This window comes from Amphiura filiformis, chromosome 8 (assembly GCF_039555335.1).
Source record: "Amphiura filiformis chromosome 8, Afil_fr2py, whole genome shotgun sequence".
NCBI classification, from domain to species: domain Eukaryota; kingdom Metazoa; phylum Echinodermata; class Ophiuroidea; order Amphilepidida; family Amphiuridae; genus Amphiura; species Amphiura filiformis.
The window spans coordinates 44822083-44840885 of record NC_092635.1 but is presented as its reverse complement, the minus strand read 5'-3'; the positions used below and the strand labels follow the sequence as shown (position 1 = coordinate 44840885).

At 36.2% G+C, this 18803-nt stretch overlaps 1 protein-coding gene across 2 annotated transcripts; it reads left to right on the top strand.

The window, feature by feature from the left end:
- The first annotated feature begins 1675 nt into the window (after window positions 1-1675).
- On the top strand, window positions 1676-18214 carry LOC140158274 (ornithine decarboxylase-like). 2 transcript variants are annotated; one of them, XM_072181383.1, is made up of 11 exons: window positions 1678-1944; window positions 4171-4267; window positions 9176-9252; window positions 10910-11082; window positions 11666-11800; window positions 12388-12553; window positions 14025-14199; window positions 15482-15600; window positions 16684-16807; window positions 17180-17264; window positions 17646-18214. In XM_072181383.1, the coding sequence occupies exons 1-11, from the start codon at window positions 1843-1845 to the stop codon at window positions 17743-17745; spliced, it is 1353 nt and encodes a 450-aa protein (XP_072037484.1). In that variant the 5' UTR covers window positions 1678-1842; the 3' UTR covers window positions 17746-18214. The 2 variants fall into 2 exon arrangements, with proteins under 2 accessions (XP_072037485.1, XP_072037484.1); XM_072181384.1 differs by lacking the exon at window positions 17180-17264 and having other exon boundaries at window positions 1676-1944.
- The last annotated feature ends 589 nt before the right edge of the window (window positions 18215-18803 follow it).

The following is an 18803-nucleotide window of genomic DNA, read 5'->3' as shown; positions in this document are numbered from 1 at the left end:
TTCATATTTAACAGTCCTCGAAGTAAAATTTTTGACCTTTCGTATTGAAGATACAATTCGATATGTGTGGTGTGCTCTCATATCCCACAAAAATACTGTGCAAACGTTGCTATCCGAGCCCTTAAGGAATTAACAGTATATAAAACTAGCATTTTGTAGAGACTGCTGACAGGTTTACGCAGTGGCTGTGCAGTATTTTTTTTTCTGGGCAGTTCGGGGAAAAGTGAAATTGGGAGCAAAAATTGGAAAAACTGCCTACACTGGCGATTTTAGCCCCAAATAGGGCCGATTGGGCCTAAAATAAGGAATGCTTTTTGTCCTGAACATGCTTTTTGTCCTGAACATGCTGAAGGGGTGTGGGGGCTACGAGGTTAAAGAAAAATTGGGGACAACGTCCCTTTCAATTACTCAGGGCTAGGGTACATAGCAGTATTATAGTTATGATATTTCAGCTTATTTATCCAATTTGTTGATGTCATTAATGCTCTACGTGCTAGCCGTAGGTTCTGGAAGCCCCGCCAGAGCAGTTCTTCAGGGGTGAACCAAACCTGCCTGGTTATCAAATTAATCAGTGACAAGGTTATGTCTGAATTTTACAGGTGCTACTTGATGCAATAACATTAAAGCATCAATTAGCCCCTTTCAAATTCAGAGATAACCTTGTCACTGATTAGTTTGATAACCAGTCGGGTTTGGTTCACCCCAGAAGACCTGCTCTGGTGGGGCTTCCTCTTTAATATCAAGAGCTATCTCAAGTAAGAACCACTGAACCAATATTAGGCTTGTTTGTAGTCGTTTTAATGCACTTTTCATGCTGCTTTTGAATATAGTCATGAAAATGTGCAACTCTGAAATTTTAAAGAAAATTTGAAACTTGTCATCTGCTGTCGACGACATGCGTGGAGAGGGTTAAATATCCACTTTGTGCCACAGACTCGTGGCATCTCCGGGGACATCTCACGGTTCGTTAGGACAGTGGAGCGGTTCAAATCTTTCGTAATGTATTTGTAACGTATTTTGTAATTCCCATTGTTATATGGTTCCGTGCAGGCTTAGACGAAACCCACTGGATTACTTGCATGCTACACTCCATAAACTTTGTTTAGGCATTCAACACCTTCTTGCCTTCAACTTATAACCTGTCTAGAAGTTAAACGTTATGTATCAAAACAGTATCCATCAATACCATAAAACATGATTAACATCGAAAATGTGTTTAGAAATGTGTTTCAATGCTATTAAAATGCTGTTTTTACAGTGTATTGATTTGCTCCGAATGACCTTGATTTTGATAATTTCAGCTCTGAAAGACCCCCGAAATTGCTCATTCTCACATTTTTGTTTTTAGGCGATTTTGAACGAGAAAACCAAGAAAGACCCTTGATATGACTGTTTGCAGACATCCTTTTACTTGTTTGCAACTCCAAAAGACTCCCTTTTACCGGTTCGCCCAGCTCCCAAAAACCCCACCACCTCAAAATTCTAGGGGAGCATACTCACCAAAAATTATGATGTGCCCCCCCCCCCCCGGTATTCTAAACATCAATCAGTCCTCGATTTCTAAACACTGTTTTGCGGTGTATTGGACAATGCAATCCAACATTAGTTCTGGTCCCACAACGCATTGAACCAATTATGGCACCAAAGGCTTGCCATAGACTCCTTATTGAGTTACGGTATGGGATCAAAGGTGGGCTGCAGTGTTTATAATTGAATGGTTCAAGTTTAGGTAGCGCGTAATTAGAGACTGTCTGGTACTAGCCGCAGAGGAGTTTTTGATATAGCTTAAAACTTCTATATTTGCATAATATACACAATTTACTTACAGGTAGACCACCGAAAATGGACGAATTAAATGAAGACTGCCTGGTTTGCGAGTACGAAAGAGGAACTGCTAAACGTGATTTTATTCGGGAAAAAGTTGAGCATCCGAAAGACCGACAGGTGAGCATTTTATTCTGCATGTGAATGTATCAAATCAGAAAATCTAAAAAAAAAAAAAAAAATCCGATATATGTCTATTTTTGTGAAGAGAATAGGACGGTAGAACGAAGTGGTAAAACGGAAAACGACCTATTTTAGGGTATCATTTCATTTTTAGTATTAAAGTACTATGGAAGTTGTCCATACGCACACTTGTAGCTACAAAAGGGTGGTGCAATATATATATAATTATGTCTACCCCGGGGTGGCGAATTATAGGGGGTGGGGCAAAGACTATTGTTTTGCTGGTCGAAAGGGGGGGACAATCGATTTTTGGCAGGTCGAAAGGGTGCAAGCGATTTTTGGCACAGATCATGTTTTTGGTACTGTTGCTATGTTACGCCCTATAAAAGGTGTAGGAAAACATTAGGAACACGTTCAAATGCACAATTAAAGACAAATTAAGATTTTAAATTTAGGTTTCCCAAAATCTTGTATATATAGGGGGGGGGGAGATTTTTTGGCATGTCAAAAGGGGGCAAAGATGTTTTGGCACGTCGGAAAGGGGAGAGAGTTTTAGCAGACCATTTTGAGAATTCACCATCCCTGGCTGGGGGTACACATAATTATTGCACCTCCCCTCAGCTACATCCCAAGAGCCCCATGTACACTGTGAGCCCCATGTATTTGGATGGCGCTTCATATGTATCTACACCTGTCGTTTCATTCGTTTTTGTCATGCATTTTTATACGAAAAAGGGCCTACCTGACCATTGACTGCAAATTTTTTTTTTTTTTTACGCTGGGATCGCTACTAGCTGCTACTAGTGGTCCACGGTGATACTCACATACTGTTCAAACATAAGACAAGTTAAATGGCGTACTTTGACCACACTGGTCAACTTAAGCAGAAATTTGCTATTGTATTATGTTGAAATAGGAAGGTAAATATACGCGGGGCAAATACCAGAGCGAATACCTTGGTGACTGTTTTGTTTAAACTCTTCAAGAACCATAAACTAAATACGATTCAAACATGAAATTTTATATCAGAGAAAATATTTCATTCACCTTTGATTAACTTCTGAAAAAAAACACCCAGGCATGTAACTGAATTCACTTAAGGTTAGCAACTATTTTAAACTGTTGCGATTTATTAGTTCACAGCATATTGCGAATGGTAGTGAGTTTGGCAAAAACTGCATTTATCATTTCATAGCGAGTGTGTAGAAGAATTCAAATATCACAGATATATTTTTGTAGGTCCTATGGTTTTTGAGTGATGTTGTAAAGAGGGCTGAAACAACAACACTATTGTAAAATGTACTCATTAGCTCTCATTAACCACAATAAATCGACCAACAATACCGAGTCTACCCTTAAACCTACTTTAAAGGGCATATATAATATATTATATATTGCTCGGACAACAATCATCCTAGGTATGGATGGTCATTTACTTCTTCCAGTTCTTCTCCGCAGAAGTTGAACTATTATACGCCCTAAAAGTGCAGGAAAACGTCAAGAACACGTTCAAATAATTTATGCAAAATGTTGTGCTCGCTGCCCTTGCGTTATACGATTAAGGTGAAGTTTGGTTTCCTAAAATTCTTGCATCTGTAAAGTGGGGGAGGGGGGGGGAAGATTTTTTTGGCACGGCCAAAGGGGGGAATCGATTTTGGCATACCAAATTCACAACTCTGGGGGTACGCATAAATATTGCACAGCCCCTAAATATCGGGTTATACAGAGGTTATGTGTCATATGAAAAAAACACAAATCACTATTAAAAATGAGCTATATAGATCTTTATCCTTTCTTCCCATCATGCACTATTCCAGGGTGATATGACGTAGCACAACCATAAGGCCAATAACAGATCTATGGTTTTGCGACACTATGGCAGAATACGGCGGAAGTACTCTGGAACAGTGCATGATGGGAAGTAGGGAACAGGTCTTTGTATCATCATATCTCTGATATCGCGAAGTCGAGTTCTAGGCATTCTTGAATGGGCAACGCAGAAGTCATTCAAAATCAAAAATGTAAACATTGCATTTACTTTCACCTCTCAAAAGTGAAAATGATTTGGCTTATGTGATATTTGTCCAGGAAAAGCATTCCTGCACACACCAGGTATTTAGCTTTTGCCTAATTTATATGTAGCCCATATAATACGTGATACAGTATAGGCTATACTTTTACAGCAGTTTTCGGAATGTCCCATTATTCATTTTCTTCTTTTAGGAGCGTGATGATGGTTTCATTGTGTTTGATTTTGGAGATGTCATTGCAAAGCATAAGAAGTGGAAAGAGTTGCTTCCACGAGTCAGACCATTTTATGGTAAGAAGGTTTTATTATAGCCTAGGTCCACAAACATTAACGACGTACATTAAAAAATCCTTAATTTTTATGTTGTTACTTGATTTAGCTTGATTCGTTTCTTATATTTTAATTTTTTTTTTCGTTCCGGTCGTTTAAGAAAATGCCCAAAGAGTTCAACAGCTTTGTTGTTAGTAGAAATATCACAGCTTCATGTAAAATGTCTTTGAATGGACGTCTTTTGGCAAAACTACTAAGGCTAGCTAGCACATCTATACTAAAAATGTGCAAAAATATGAATTTGGATGATATTTTCATGATTTTTGATCACCCGAATTAACAAATCACTGAACGCTCCTTTCATTTGGTTATTATAGTGAGCCTTATTGTAAATGTGAAGGCAAAATGTTCAATAGCGCCATCATATCATAAACTTGATAAAGCATCGTCCATCATCGCAGTGCGACGTCAGTGAGAATTACTAGCTATTACTATGTTCGTCATTCGCAAGCATCAATCAATTTTGTGTTTATTTGCCCAAAATGCTACAGTATTTTTTCGCTATTTTAGCATAGCTGTTAGCTGTCATCAATGAGTAAACAAATGTTCCGCTTAAGTTTAATATATCGAGTGTCAACATGCGATCGAACGTGACTCCCGACATGAGAGAGACGAGAGGAATTATATAAATGGAATAATTGTAAAGACAAAATTTATGATTACTTATCTCCCTTCAGTGTCTTAAAAGGCGGCACATTAAAGGGATCAGCCGGTCATGATATGTTTTGCCCTATTATCATTGTTAATGAATTAGTAAACATACCTGGTTCATTTAAAGTACAAAAAAAGTACAACAAACCTCTCCGTTATATTAAAGAAATAAAATCAAAATATCTTTAAATTTCACGGTATCGGGGCGGCCATTTTCGATCATTTCTTGACGTCACTACAGCCCAAGTATCGATACAGCCGAGCGGGCAATGTGTGACTTTTAACAAAAGGAGCTGATTCCGTGGTATTCCTTATTCAAACCAATTCAATGCATGACCTCGGAGTTACCTGCATGACTTTGGCGGGCTATTTTGAAACAGTCATGGTTACACAACACATGTATACTGTTTTCGATTTTCTTGTTCCGTTTCGCGCTGATTTCCGTGTTGCCAATATCAATTATCACACGACCTAAGCGCTCACCCAATGTGTGCAATGTGACGTCACTACAGCCCAAGTATCGAAACATGGCGACTTCCACTGATGACTTTAATTAATTACACTAATTAGCAAAAGTGTTTGATTCTAACAATACCGTCAATGTAACTAGAAAGGCAAGTACTACAATATGTCCTTTTGAAAAATATCGTCCGGCTGTTTCCTTTAAGGGGGTACTACTCAAAAAATAATAACACTCTGGTAACAAAAGTTATGTATATTATTGGGGCAAGGAATCCAATTACTTCACTGAAATTTCAGTGATTCAAGACTAGCGGTTCAGTATATATGATAGGAAATGAGGTACATCCTAGCGGTACCTTATCATAAATAACGAACCGCTTGTCTTGGGTCACTGAAATTCCAGTGTAGTAATTGGATGCCTTGCCCCTATAAAATACATAACTTTTGTTACCAGTGTGTTATTAGTTTTTGAGAAAAATGCAAAAATAGACACAAATTTATTAAGGGGTGTAGTACCCCCTTAAGAATGGCTTTATACAAAATGATGTAAAATCCCACAACTATCAAATTTGCGTGAAACTGAGACACGTACCAAGTTTGTTTTCTTTTTTGGCGTAATTCTGAAGCCTATTTGCTCAAGTCTACGATTCAGTCTCAAATGTTCAAATAATAGAAATGTTCAAGCCCCTGGCGCCTGATCAAGGAGTAAATGGTTATGTGGATGCTTATACGTGTAATATAATACTATGCAAAAACAATCTGGTTTGGGAGCGGGGTACCAACATTATATATACGTGTCCCGTTCCCACAAAACCCCGAACATTTTGGCAGACCTACTTTTGAGATTCATGCCTTTATAGACATAATCTGTTTGTTTGCTATTAATCTGGTGGTGGGTGTGACTGTAGGGGTCAATCAAAGGTCAAGACTGGGGTCAAATTTCAAACTGGCTCTTTATAAAGTATAGTTTGACTCATCTGCAAAAGGTTAAAGCCGGGGGATGAGGTAGACAATGAAAGCGCTCCGATTTCATAGAAAGTTATCTCTAATTGTTCGCCATGTAAAATAAAGCCAAATAAGGAATAGTTTGCGCTGTCTTAAAAAAAATTGAGCAAGTTTAAAATTTGACCCGTGTATTGACCTTTAATTGACCTCTGCGCTAAAAACCCACCACTGTCCTGTTATAATAATCTGCTTGTTTGCCATTAATCTGGAAAACGGTTACGGTTCGCTATCTCTAAGGTTCGCTATCTCTAAGGTTCGCTATCTCTAAGGTTCGTTATCACTAATTACGAAAAAGGTCCGCTATACCTAAGGTTCGATATCACTAATTTTGAAAAAGGTTCGGTATTTCTAAGGTTCGATATCACTAATTTTAAATAAGGTTCGCTATCTCTAATTTTAAATAAGGTCCGCTATCACTAATTTATTTAAGGTTCGCTATCTCTAAGGTTCGCTATCACTAATTTAAAATAAGGTCCGCTATCTCTAATTTTAACAATCCCGGTATCCCTAAGGTTCGCTATCTCTAATTTTAAATAAGGTCCGCTATCTCTAAGGTTCGTTATATCTCTAAGGTTCGTTATCTCTAAGGTTCGCTATCACTAATTTCAAATAAGGTTCGCTATCTCTAATTTTAAAAAAGGTTCGCTATCTCTAATTTTAAATAAGGTTCGCTATCTCTAATTTCAAATAAGGTTCGCTATAGGTCCTTATTTAAAATTAGAGATAGCGGACCTTATTTGAAATTAGAGATAGCGGACCTTATTTAAAATTAGAGATAGTGGACCTTATTTAAGATTAGTGATAACGAACCTTAGGTATAGCGAACCTTAATCGAAATTAGTGATAACGAACCTTAGAGATAGCGAACCTTAATTAATTAGGGATAGCGAACCTTAAACAAAATTAGTGATAGCGAACCTTAGGTATAGCGGACCTTTATTGGAATTAGTGATAACGAACCTTAGAGATAGCGAACCTTCAATAAATTAGTGATAGCGGACCTTATTCAAAATTAGTGATAGCGAACCTTATTTTTAATTAGTGATAGCGAACCTTATTTTAAATTAGTGATATCGAACCTTAGAACTAGCGAACCTTATTCTAAATTAGTGATATCGAACCTTAGAAGTAGCGGACCTTTTTTTAGGTATAGCGAACCTTTTCTCTATTAGAGATAGCGGGATTCTGATTTCCATAGACTTTACACGTTAGTGATAGCGAACCTTAGAGATAGCGAACCTTAGAGATAGCGGACCTTAGAGATAGCGGGATGTCACCTGGCCAATCTCAATGTTCAAAAATAGCCTATAGGACTATAATTATACACGGTACAAAAATGGCTGTCATTTTGATAGTTTATTTAATTACTTAATCTTAGTAAAATAATTTTATGATTATAAGAAGAGTAATTTTATTACCATTTCCCTGGTTTTGTGGAAATGGGTCGCAACTTTACTGCAATACGGGAGCGAAAATGTTCTTAACAGCATTGGTTTTGATGTCAGTGAACTTTCACATGGTAGCCTTTTCATGATTGTTATAACATCCTTAACTTCCCAGACTTAAGGAACATTTCTCATAAACATACATTGCAAAAACCGCAGAACAACACATAATAAACACTTGAACACGTTAATGGCTAAGGCTTGTACTGTACAATGAATGAAGGTACTACTCTCTATTCCAGAAAAATACAGCACTATTTTTGGGAATTAAAAAAATATTATCTTGTTTTCCTAAATGAAACCTAATCCTAATCGTTCAAATTTTAATAGTTGGACAATTTGAGGAAAATCGGCCAAAAGATGCAACTTTGCATTTTTTTCTTATTATTGTAGTCACAAAATTATAAGACTTGGAGCAAGTCTAAGTACTCAAAATCTGGATTATAGGCTAAGAGTGAGCTCAAAATTTTAATATTTTGTGTTATTTTTGATAATTGGTTATGGAAAATATTAGAAAATGTGTTTTCCAAAAGTTAAAATGCATAACTTGAAATTAGACTTTGTAAAGTCTTAACGAGCAATTTGAGACCATATTTGCGTTTAAATCGGAACATTTTTCAATTTTGGCCCATTTTAAGCCCATTGCTTATGACTCAAGAACGGTATGTCGCAGTTGAGTCAAACTATACTTTTTCTGAATCCTTGAAATAGGAATAATTTGGTGTGCTTTTTAACCAGATTTGAACAATTTTGAAATTTGACGACCACTGTGTTGACCCTTGACCTTGAATATGGCCGGATTTTTGAATGTGTTATAATACCATAAAAGGAAGCTAAAAGGTTTGGTAAGTCCAGTATATACCAGGGTTTAAAACCCTTGATATATACTGGACTTAAAACCGTTTGGCCGTATACACGCGCGTTTTTCATGACGGATAAAAAAACCTTAGGGGGAATATCGAATTCGAATTCATGGTGTTTTTTTAGTGGAGAATCAGTTATGGGAACACATGATCAACAAGTAGTATAAAAGTGTCATGAAACTTTTTATTTGTTGCATTTGTTCTATTTTAAGGGATCGAAAAGCAACGTTTGCATAGTATTTTGGTGAGACACGAGGGCGCATCAGACACATCAAATTTGCCCATTTAAAATGTAATCTGGTGTGTCGGATGTGCTCTCAGTTCCCACAAAAAATAATGTGCAAACGTTGATATCCAATTCCTTTTAAAAGAACGCCAAGTCTGTAAACTGAGCAAATAATCTTTCTATTACTGACTTCATGATGTACTCTTTTGTTCCACAGCCGTTAAATGTAGACCATATACACCTATCTTGAAAGTTATGAATGCTTTGGATATTGGTTTTGACTGTGCGAGTAAGGTAGGCTATATAATGTTCCACACATCGTCAACTAATTCTTTCTTCTTCAGGTAATAATCAAATTTGAAACCTACATTTAGCAGTAGGAAAGTGGCATAATTTTAGAGCATTAAAGAGGAAAGTGGTGCATTGGTATGGGCTTCGTTCGACTCATGGCCAAACCCCAGTGATATACCATCGTTATGTGCGCTTATAGGCAGGATTCCTTACTTAGAATGCCTCTCTCCACCCAGGTGTATAAATGGGTACGTATAACCACATCTGGATGGTTGTGGCTAATCCAGGCCAATTTTAGGACAAAATTACCAAATTGACCCAAGCTAGAAAATCCTTAGAGGGAGCACTGGTTGACATAGATTTTATCTTGTCAAACCCAGATACATGAAATTGAAAAGTCGCAAAAATACCGTCAGGCAAACTATGCAAACCCATTTGAAATATTGATTAAGTGCAAGGTAAATAAAAGCTACCTTTTGCACAGCAAGCTATGGCAATATGTACAAATACTGTCTCCTTTTGATGGTCATGCAGGTACACCGAGGGCATTTCCGTATTTCGGGGGCATATGAGTATGTACAAGCTTGCAAGAATTTTTCACAGAGGGTTTTCTTTTTGAGAAAAAAAATCAAACCTTCACCTATTTTTGTACACACTCTGAATTTGATAAACTTAAACTCCATTTCTGACAAACGACCGCGTGGTACCATACGTGGTACCATTTGCACTTTGTCTAATCAGTGATCAGATAAACACTCTTTTCTGAGTAATCAATTCTTAGGTGAATAAGAGGCATCCTAATGTAAAACAACTCTTTTTAGAGCCACCAAATAGAAAATGCCAGAGCTATTAATCGAGATGAATATGTGTTTGTCACCAGTTAATCCTTGAAAAATGTAGCTGTCTTACATTAAAACTAGCAGCACATTGCAAGTATTGCCATGCAACACAAATAAGTTAAAAAGTTTTCAGTGTCTCTATTGCTAAATCCCAGATTTGATCATTTGGTTAAATTAAGCTGAGAAACTTAAGAGCAATATAATTATTGTAACATTTGCTGAGGAGGATGCCCTCAATTTGCTTGTCAAAATTCTGATTTTTACACAATTGTAACCTACTTTAATGAACTTTAATACCTCCAAAAATACACGCCTTGAGTGATGTATTTGTAACAAAATTTTAAATAAAATCACCAAACGCGAAATTTGATTCATGTGATCGAAATATAAATCGCACTTACGCACGGCTGAAATAACTCGTTGGGTTGAATGAGTCGATGGACCTCCGATAGCTTTCGACTAACTGACACGCATTGACGATAGCGCCAGAATGGAGTAGGCCATTTATTGTTTAGCTGAAAATGAAAAGGGCACATAGTGAAAACTAACATTTTGTGGAAAATGTATGGGGAATAATTATAGTTTATTGAAATGTTGCAATATTGCTTTAAAAAATGCAGGGTGTTCTATGCTTGTTTGTTTGTTTGTTTGTTTGTTTGTTTTATTTCTTATTTTGCCTGGGTTACTCATTCAGTGGATGTTTTAAGGTATCCTCTGTTCTTCCTTGAGGCCCAGGGGCCTCCGGCCTCACCGCGCCGGTACTACAGAGTGCATACATCTCAACAAGTTATCCTGATTCATTTTATTTTTTTCCTTCCTAGCCTGAAATTGAGAGTGTTTTAAACCTAGGAGTAGATCCGAAACGTATCGTGTATTCACATACCAGGAAGCAAGTGTCGACCTTGGAATATGCAGCCAATAATAATGTTGATCTTGTTACATTTGACGATGAAAATGAGTTGATGAAAATCAAACGAGTGTTTCCGAGTGCGAGGTAAATAAAAGTTAACGACCATTTTAAATTATGCAAAAAAACTCTCAGTGCTTCAAACAATTCACCTCACAATATTGAATATTGTGTTCAGTGAAGAACATTACAATTATTTTAAAACCTTCCGCTTCAAAAGTACATAAATAATACATAAGGTCGAAGCAAACTTACTTTTAAAAGCACTTATTACTTGAAAAGTCGGAGGGAACCATGAACTTGCGGTGGTTGTACTTAAATATTGAGACAAAGAAAGTTGACACACATTAGGAAAGGCATGGGTTCTATGAGATCCCAGGGTTTCATATAAAGGATGTAATTTCCATTCCATGTGCATGACTTTTCTTGGGAGGCCGAAAACATTTTGAATATGGGCCACAACTCACGAACCGCTACACCCACGGATTCCGTAATATAAATGCGAATATGGCTTCCTTGAATCTTTTCCTGAAACATTAAGTAATACACTGCAGAGTTTTAGTTAGTGTTAACTAAAAAACGTGGATCCTATAATAAACTATATAATAGTTGTAAAATCATTATAAGTACTTCGTCCGTATAAGTCAAACATTTGTTTCTCGTTTCACAGGCTTCTTCTTAGATTTGCTATTTACGATTCCACGGCCATGTATCCACAGGGTCTAAAATATGGTTGCAAACGAGAAACGGCGTTAATACTACTACAACTTGCTAAGAGATTGAAACTTAACGTTGTCGGAATCCAGTGAGTATTATAAGACTTTTTTCATTTGAGGGATAGACTACTCATCACACAATTCGGGTTAGATAACTTAGATTGATCATCTAGTAGGTATTATTTTTTCAAATCACTGCGACGATCCGGCTCCATTAAACCTCATCGATGGGGACATTGATTTTTAGGATCTTTTAAAAAGGGCAGAGCGAGAGCTTCCTCGGTCTTATATTTCAGGACTAAGGACAAATATAAATTGTACCAAAATTTAAATCTGTAAATATCAGCTACAATTTATGTATTTTTTTATGATTATACAAGTTGTGTCATTCGAAAATAATTATACTAATTATACTATGTTTGCAAATGAAGTGTTTGTCATACACAGTGGCTCTGAGTACAATTCTAGTGTTGAGTTGAAATTCTCGTATTTTGTTCATTCCATCTGTACAATTATCAATAATTTTACTGGGACGTGCGTTTTACTCTTAAAGTAATATTTGTTCATCCACCCGTCCGTGACCCTGTCGTATATGATACTGAATCAATAATCGTTTTAGTCAATTGAAATCACGTTTTTCTTCTTTCAAAAAACGGACATATTTTTTTAAATTCAGTTTTCACATAGGAAGTGAAAGCAAGAAACCTTCAAATTACCAAGAAGCTATCGCCTATTCAAGGGAATTATTTGATGTCGCCGAAAAGATTGGGTTCCAAATGTCTATATTAGACATAGGCGGAGGATTTCCGGGGCATGCACTTTCAACAGGCAAATTTAACGACGTAAGTGATCGGAATTTTATCTTAATAATTATGATCATATATCAATTATACACTCTTAGGAAAAAGGTTTGGTGGTCCTACAGATAGGACATCAGCACGGATTTAAGTAAATTGCATTGCAAGAACCCCAAGATTGGTCTATCTGGCCTAGTTTACAGAACTTGTTTTTATGTCTAAAATGATTTATTTTCCTGGCCTCTTTTTAGTTCTTCATAATAACTATTTAACTCTCTCCACGCGGGTGTCGACTGCAGACGACAAGTTTCAATGTTTTTAATAAAACTTAAAAATGTAAATTTTCATGATCATATGTGGAATCAACATGAAAAATGCATTCAAATGAGTACAAACAAGCCTAGTATTGGTTCAGTGGTTCTTAAGATAGCTCTTGATATTTTGAGAAAATATTTCAAAACTTGGACTTATTATGTTGAAGCTTATGGCTATCACACAGAGCAGATTCTAAGCACTGGACAGCTGAACTGAAGAACCTGTTTTAGGTTATATTGAAGTATTGAATATTGTTTAAATCTAGTTAATTTATCTATTTTCTGTTTTTATAAACAGTCAAATAACTCACATTCTGACAACACCTGTCTAAATGGTGCATCCTTCGTGTAAGAGAGCACCAAACAAATCCTAACTCTAATCCTAACCCTAACCTTTTCTCAAATGGCATATGTTTACCTCATTACCTTAAATGATATGAAACATAATCAAAATGATTAATTGCCATCAGTTTATGATTATGATATTTGATGAAACTAATTGAAATGACCAGAACATACCGTTTTAGCACATGTTAGGTGCATGTTATAAACTCCTCAACAAAATCTGTATTTCAGATTATTTGTGACAGATCACATCGTGCTGTATATCCATGGACAGCTAATTTATTCCCCTTTACAATGACACCACATTTAAAACAACCACCTTTTTCCCGGCTGGGGTCTCAATCAGAATGTGCCAAATTGGCCATTATTCTGTGGTCAAACAACACCAGTCACTAACCTCAATAGTGGGTGGAAATCATACGCAGCCACAACAGCCTGGCACCTCCTCCTCATGCTGCTCACCAGCCTGGTCACACGTTGCTGTGGGATGGCATTTCATTCTTCAACCAAGATTCGTGGCAGGTCATTCAATGTGGTTGCATTGGCTACTCTGGTATCACTCATGGGATGATGGCAGAAATTGATATACTGCCCTCTATAGGTATAGCAAATTCAAAAATAATTTATGCGTAACATGAATATACCAAACGGCGAATACGGATTCGACTGTCTGCCGAACTCATATTGAATATAGTATAGTGCATTTTGATGCGCTATGTTATTGGGCATAATCGCTGAAACTGATAAGTACCAGTAATTTTGAAAGAATGTGCAGAAATATCTGCGCATCTCATGTTAAATGTTGACATACTAAATTAATGCTCTTTTTACTAACAACTCTTCTTTTAATAATATAGTACGCAAAGGCCGTATCAGAGGCAATTGACGAATACTTTCCAGAAAGCTGTAAGGTTGGCATTATGGCCGAGCCAGGCACATTTTACATGAAATCAGCTGTGACTGTGGTGGCTTGCATTATTGGTAAAAGACAGAGAACAGACGACGATGCTACTACGTCTTTAATTGCAAATGGTATTAATCTTTTGTCAATACAATCTTCTTCAATTGAAGATGGTTAAACGAAATATTGAAAAGTTAACGTGTAAACAATAATTGAAATACAATTGTATTTTTTTGGTATAAAATGTTAGTTTTCACTGTCAGATAATTATGTCCTCTTTTAATTTGTGGCCCAAACAGACGAGCCAATACAAAGAAAATCGCTATTTAAAACGCATATGTCGCCAAGGCGAGCCACTCATTCGAATGATGCGACTCGAGTCGGTTCTTAGTCACGACTGTCTGCACGCCATGTACGTACTGTGTTATGCACATCGTGCACGCGTTCGACTAACATTTCCATCGTAATAATTTACCGTCTTATTATGACGGTTTATTCAAACTCTCGGATTTTAACAAATCAAGTCTTGATTTTTGCAGGTTATGTTAGTGTACTATAAAAGTACATAACAATCGTGTAAGAAACAGAATTTTGTGAAAATATTGAGGGCGTCCTCCTCAACAAATGTTATAATATGGCTGTAAGGCGGGATAGAGCGGAGTCATGGGGTAGAGTTCTGGCTCATTTTATGACAAATCTATTATGTTGTAGCTGAGATTATGATCTTACTAATTCCATAGATTGTTATCCATATACCATGATACTTGGATGAGGATGACAAACATACAAAACTTTCCACGTTTTTGAGATCCATCCATAAAGTCATATTTTCTCGAGCAACAAAAAGTCCACCGCCATTTTTCCACTACAAATACTAAAGAAAGTAAATCCTGGGTACGGCCCGGACTTCATCCGCAATAATGTAGCACTTGCCAAAAATCAAAGAGAAGCTATTCACTTTGCTCATGTGTGACTTCTAACAAAAGGTAATATATCATTCAAACCAATTAAATGCATGACCTCGGTATTACCTACATGATTTTTGGGGGCTATTTTGAAATAGTCATGGTTGCACATGCAGGTACCTAAACAAGGAATAGCAGTCGCTGATAGGATATGCAACTTATAGAGCACGGATAACCTCTATTCATTCTAAATTAGTCAAACTGAAATTTCTCGTTACGCGCGTAAATCTATGGTATGTCAATAACATATTTAGCCGATCGGCATCATTGACCGTCATCCGACTTATACTTGCATTCACGATCTAGACGCTGGAATGAAGAAATTAAAACGGCACAAATCCGATAGTGACAACTAACATTATGTGGAAAAAAATATAATCGATTTTTCCAGAAATCTTGCATTATTACTTTAACTGTTGTATTGTTTATTTCATATATCTTTATCTAGAATCGTCCAACAAACTGAATGCAACAATGACTTCCTACGACTACTACTTGAATGAAGGCCGATACACATCGTTTATTAATTCAGTCTATGAGCCAATACAAACTCCACAGCCAGTAAAGGTAAATACCTAGGAAGAACATGCATTATGATTTGCAAGTCAATGAGGTTTTACATTCGTCAGTGAATTATGGAAATTACCTAAATGGAAATTACCATTAAAGTGTTTCCGTGAAAGTCCTAAGTTACGCAAGATATTGCCATTATACAAGCAAGAAGAGGGGATTTACTTGGTCCGTCAATTATTAGACCAGACATTACTAAAGTCTTTCAAATGCGTCAAATGCATTTCAGATGAATTTCATATAGGCTGTATTAGTAGAATTCAAAGACTTATGATCTGTGTGTGGATTTTATTTTATTTTCGTGTTTTGCTTTTTGTATGCGGGCGTGTGGGTGTGCCCATGTGGATGTGTATAAAGTTATGTAAAATTGATTCATTTTAAAGAAAAGTTGAACAATGGTGGCGCTATTTATCTTAAATCTGGTTTCCATCTTTACAAGGGGTAGACACTTGTAAAATGGTATTAGAGTATCAGCAAACAGACTAACAAATGACGAGGGCATTTCACTTTTTATCATGAAATGTAAGGTATTGCTCATATTATTTGGCTGATTTAAATTTAAAATATATGTATATAGCGCCCTCAATTTGCACACAAATGTACAGTTTATAGAATAAAAATTACCACAAAAAAGCAGAAAAAGATGAATAATTTGATATAGAAACGAAAATCTATGTTAAAATTTGCTACAAAATATAATTGTATATACAGTTTATTAGTGTGATAGATATTGGTATAATTCAGGTCTAGAATTGAACATTAATTTTGTTAGAAAAATTAATAAATGATCACATCAAACAACCGAAAAAGTAGGTTTAAAAAAAACAACCAACCAAGCAGTCACAAGAGATCATTTCTCTATTTTCAGCCAGCATGTATATAGAATGCTCTTGTGTGGTGGGTTGTAAGTGGATAGACGGGGTTGTGTAAGTGTAATTAACACTATGCGTGTGTGCTTTGGTTTTTGAATCATTGTTCTTATTATTGTGGTAATTACGACAATAACAACATTGACGCAGAAACGAATGCGGTTGGTACTTCTTGAAACCGTGAAACAACATACTTTTTGTAATTTTAAAGGAAATTTCAGATAAACCTACGTATAGTGGTGCTGTATATGGCTATACATGTTGTGAAACAGATGTTATAATACCAAAGACTTTTCTTCCTGAATTGGACGAAGGCGATTGGGTGTTCTTTAAAGGTCTGTAAAATTGGTATATTTATTTGTTTATTATCTTTGTAAAAAAATGCTACTTTATTCACTAGCAAGGAATGTCGGTTATTTACCTTTTTCAAAAGCTAGAGTTTCAACGGATTCATCCTCTGTGATTAAGGGACCTTTATTCAGCCCCAGTCCTCATCCAGATGGCTTTTCCATGCTTAACAAAGGCGTATCTCACATCCATATCACGACGTCATATATATTTCCCTGGAGTTCCATAGGTTGTCCGCTAGCAGTCATGGGAGTAAGGCAGATTGTCTAGGAAGCTTACTGAAATGTTGAAATATTTTATTTGCATGTTTGATTGTTTGTTTCCTTTTGTGTATGTTTGATTGTTTTGGATTTCTTCAGATTTTGGTAACTACACGCATCTAGTAACTTATTTCAATGGATTTAAACGCCCATTTTGTTACTATGCGATACCGGATAATTGCAGGTACGATAATGTAAGATGTACAGGTATAGATACTCTATAATAACCACAAACTAATTTAATACTACACTCTTGGGATAATAATTGTTAATAGAGTAAAACAGTGAGGTTTTAAAATAATTCCAGGATACGTTTTTATCGGTTAGTCTGCATGAGTGGCTGAAACGCAACATTTCTCAGTCGACAATTGAGAATTATTGCTTGCCAATGAGTATGATGAGCGGGTCAATAAGACAGAGAGAAAAGTTCTGATATAGAAAGAATTCTCGAACGACACCAATATTTCTACTAAATTCTATCAGTTGTTTACATGTTTTGATAAAGTAGCATTAATTAAAGCATGTCTTTAAAAATCAAAACAAATGGGTTTCTCATTTTATCTAGACAATTGCGTCACGTCATCGAAGACAAAGTCACCAACCACGAAGAAGAAGAATTCAATGGCAATGATCTGATACCCGAGGACATAAGCCTTCTTGAATAATTCTTAAAAGACTCGGATTTTAAGGATCGATATGTTACCAGACAAATCAGATATTTAGCCTTTGCACATTAATTGGTCAGAGTATTATATACATGTATTGTTTTCAAAATTTGTCAGTATGTAAAAGACGACAATTGTTCACTGAAATGTAGACTTCTCCGTAGTCCACTTGCCAATTGTGCATACTCTGGCTATTGCATTTAAGCTTAAAACTCTGATTCAATTGATTTGTGCACAATTAATAGATTTTCACATCTGATCTTTTCAGTCACCGTACTCCCTCTGTTTGTTAGCTTAACTCGGGCTTTCGCGGTTAATAAACGGGCAGATGCTGAAATTAGAATTGTTCAGTATTAAAGTACCATTATAGTTATAACTTATATGTCATTATGATATGTTGTATTCAATAATAACAAGCCTACGTATACTTTACTTTTATTGTCACAAATATAATTATATAAACTTTTACATAACCATTTTATACTAGTATTTTGATATAATAAATATCAGTATAATTTCGAGTTCAACTGAATGCGTTCATCATGATTAATAACATATTTTTATTTATCAAAAATTGACTATGGCATAGTCTAACGGAAATGAAGTTCATGCATCGACCCTCTTGTATTACTGTAACATCAATAAGAAAGAAAGACCAGCTTACAATCTCAAAGTGTTACCATTAAATAAAACAACAAATAAACACAAATACCGACCGGCACACAACCCAACTTGAAAAAAAAACCCAAGGGAATGTGCCAGCTTGGGATTCGAACCCACGACCTTCCTATCTCTAGACGGATGCCCTATCAATTAGGCTACGAGCTCCCACTGATAAACGGTAGTTGAAACTGGGTACTGATGTAGGGAGTTGAGGTATACATACAAAGAAATAATACCAAGGACATAAGTACAGGAGATCATTACTGATGCTGAATCGTTTCCCCAGCATTATAATGGCGCTACGCATCCTGCACACACAATGTGGAACACGATAGCTCGCTACAAGAGGAAACTGAATATAATTAATAAGAAAGAAAGAACAGTTTACCAAGCCA

Excerpts from the sequence above, each read along its gene's own strand:
- LOC140158274 (XM_072181383.1), top strand. The coding sequence starts at position 1,843 with ATGGACGAATTAAATGAAGACTGCCTGGTTTGCGAGTACGAAAGAGGA. Across the intron at positions 11,801-12,387 it reads CTTAACGTTGTCGGAATCCA|TTTTCACATAGGAAGTGAAA; the intron begins GTGAGTATTATA and ends TTTTAAATTCAG. Across the intron at positions 15,601-16,683 it reads AAACTCCACAGCCAGTAAAG|GAAATTTCAGATAAACCTAC; the intron begins GTAAATACCTAG and ends GTAATTTTAAAG.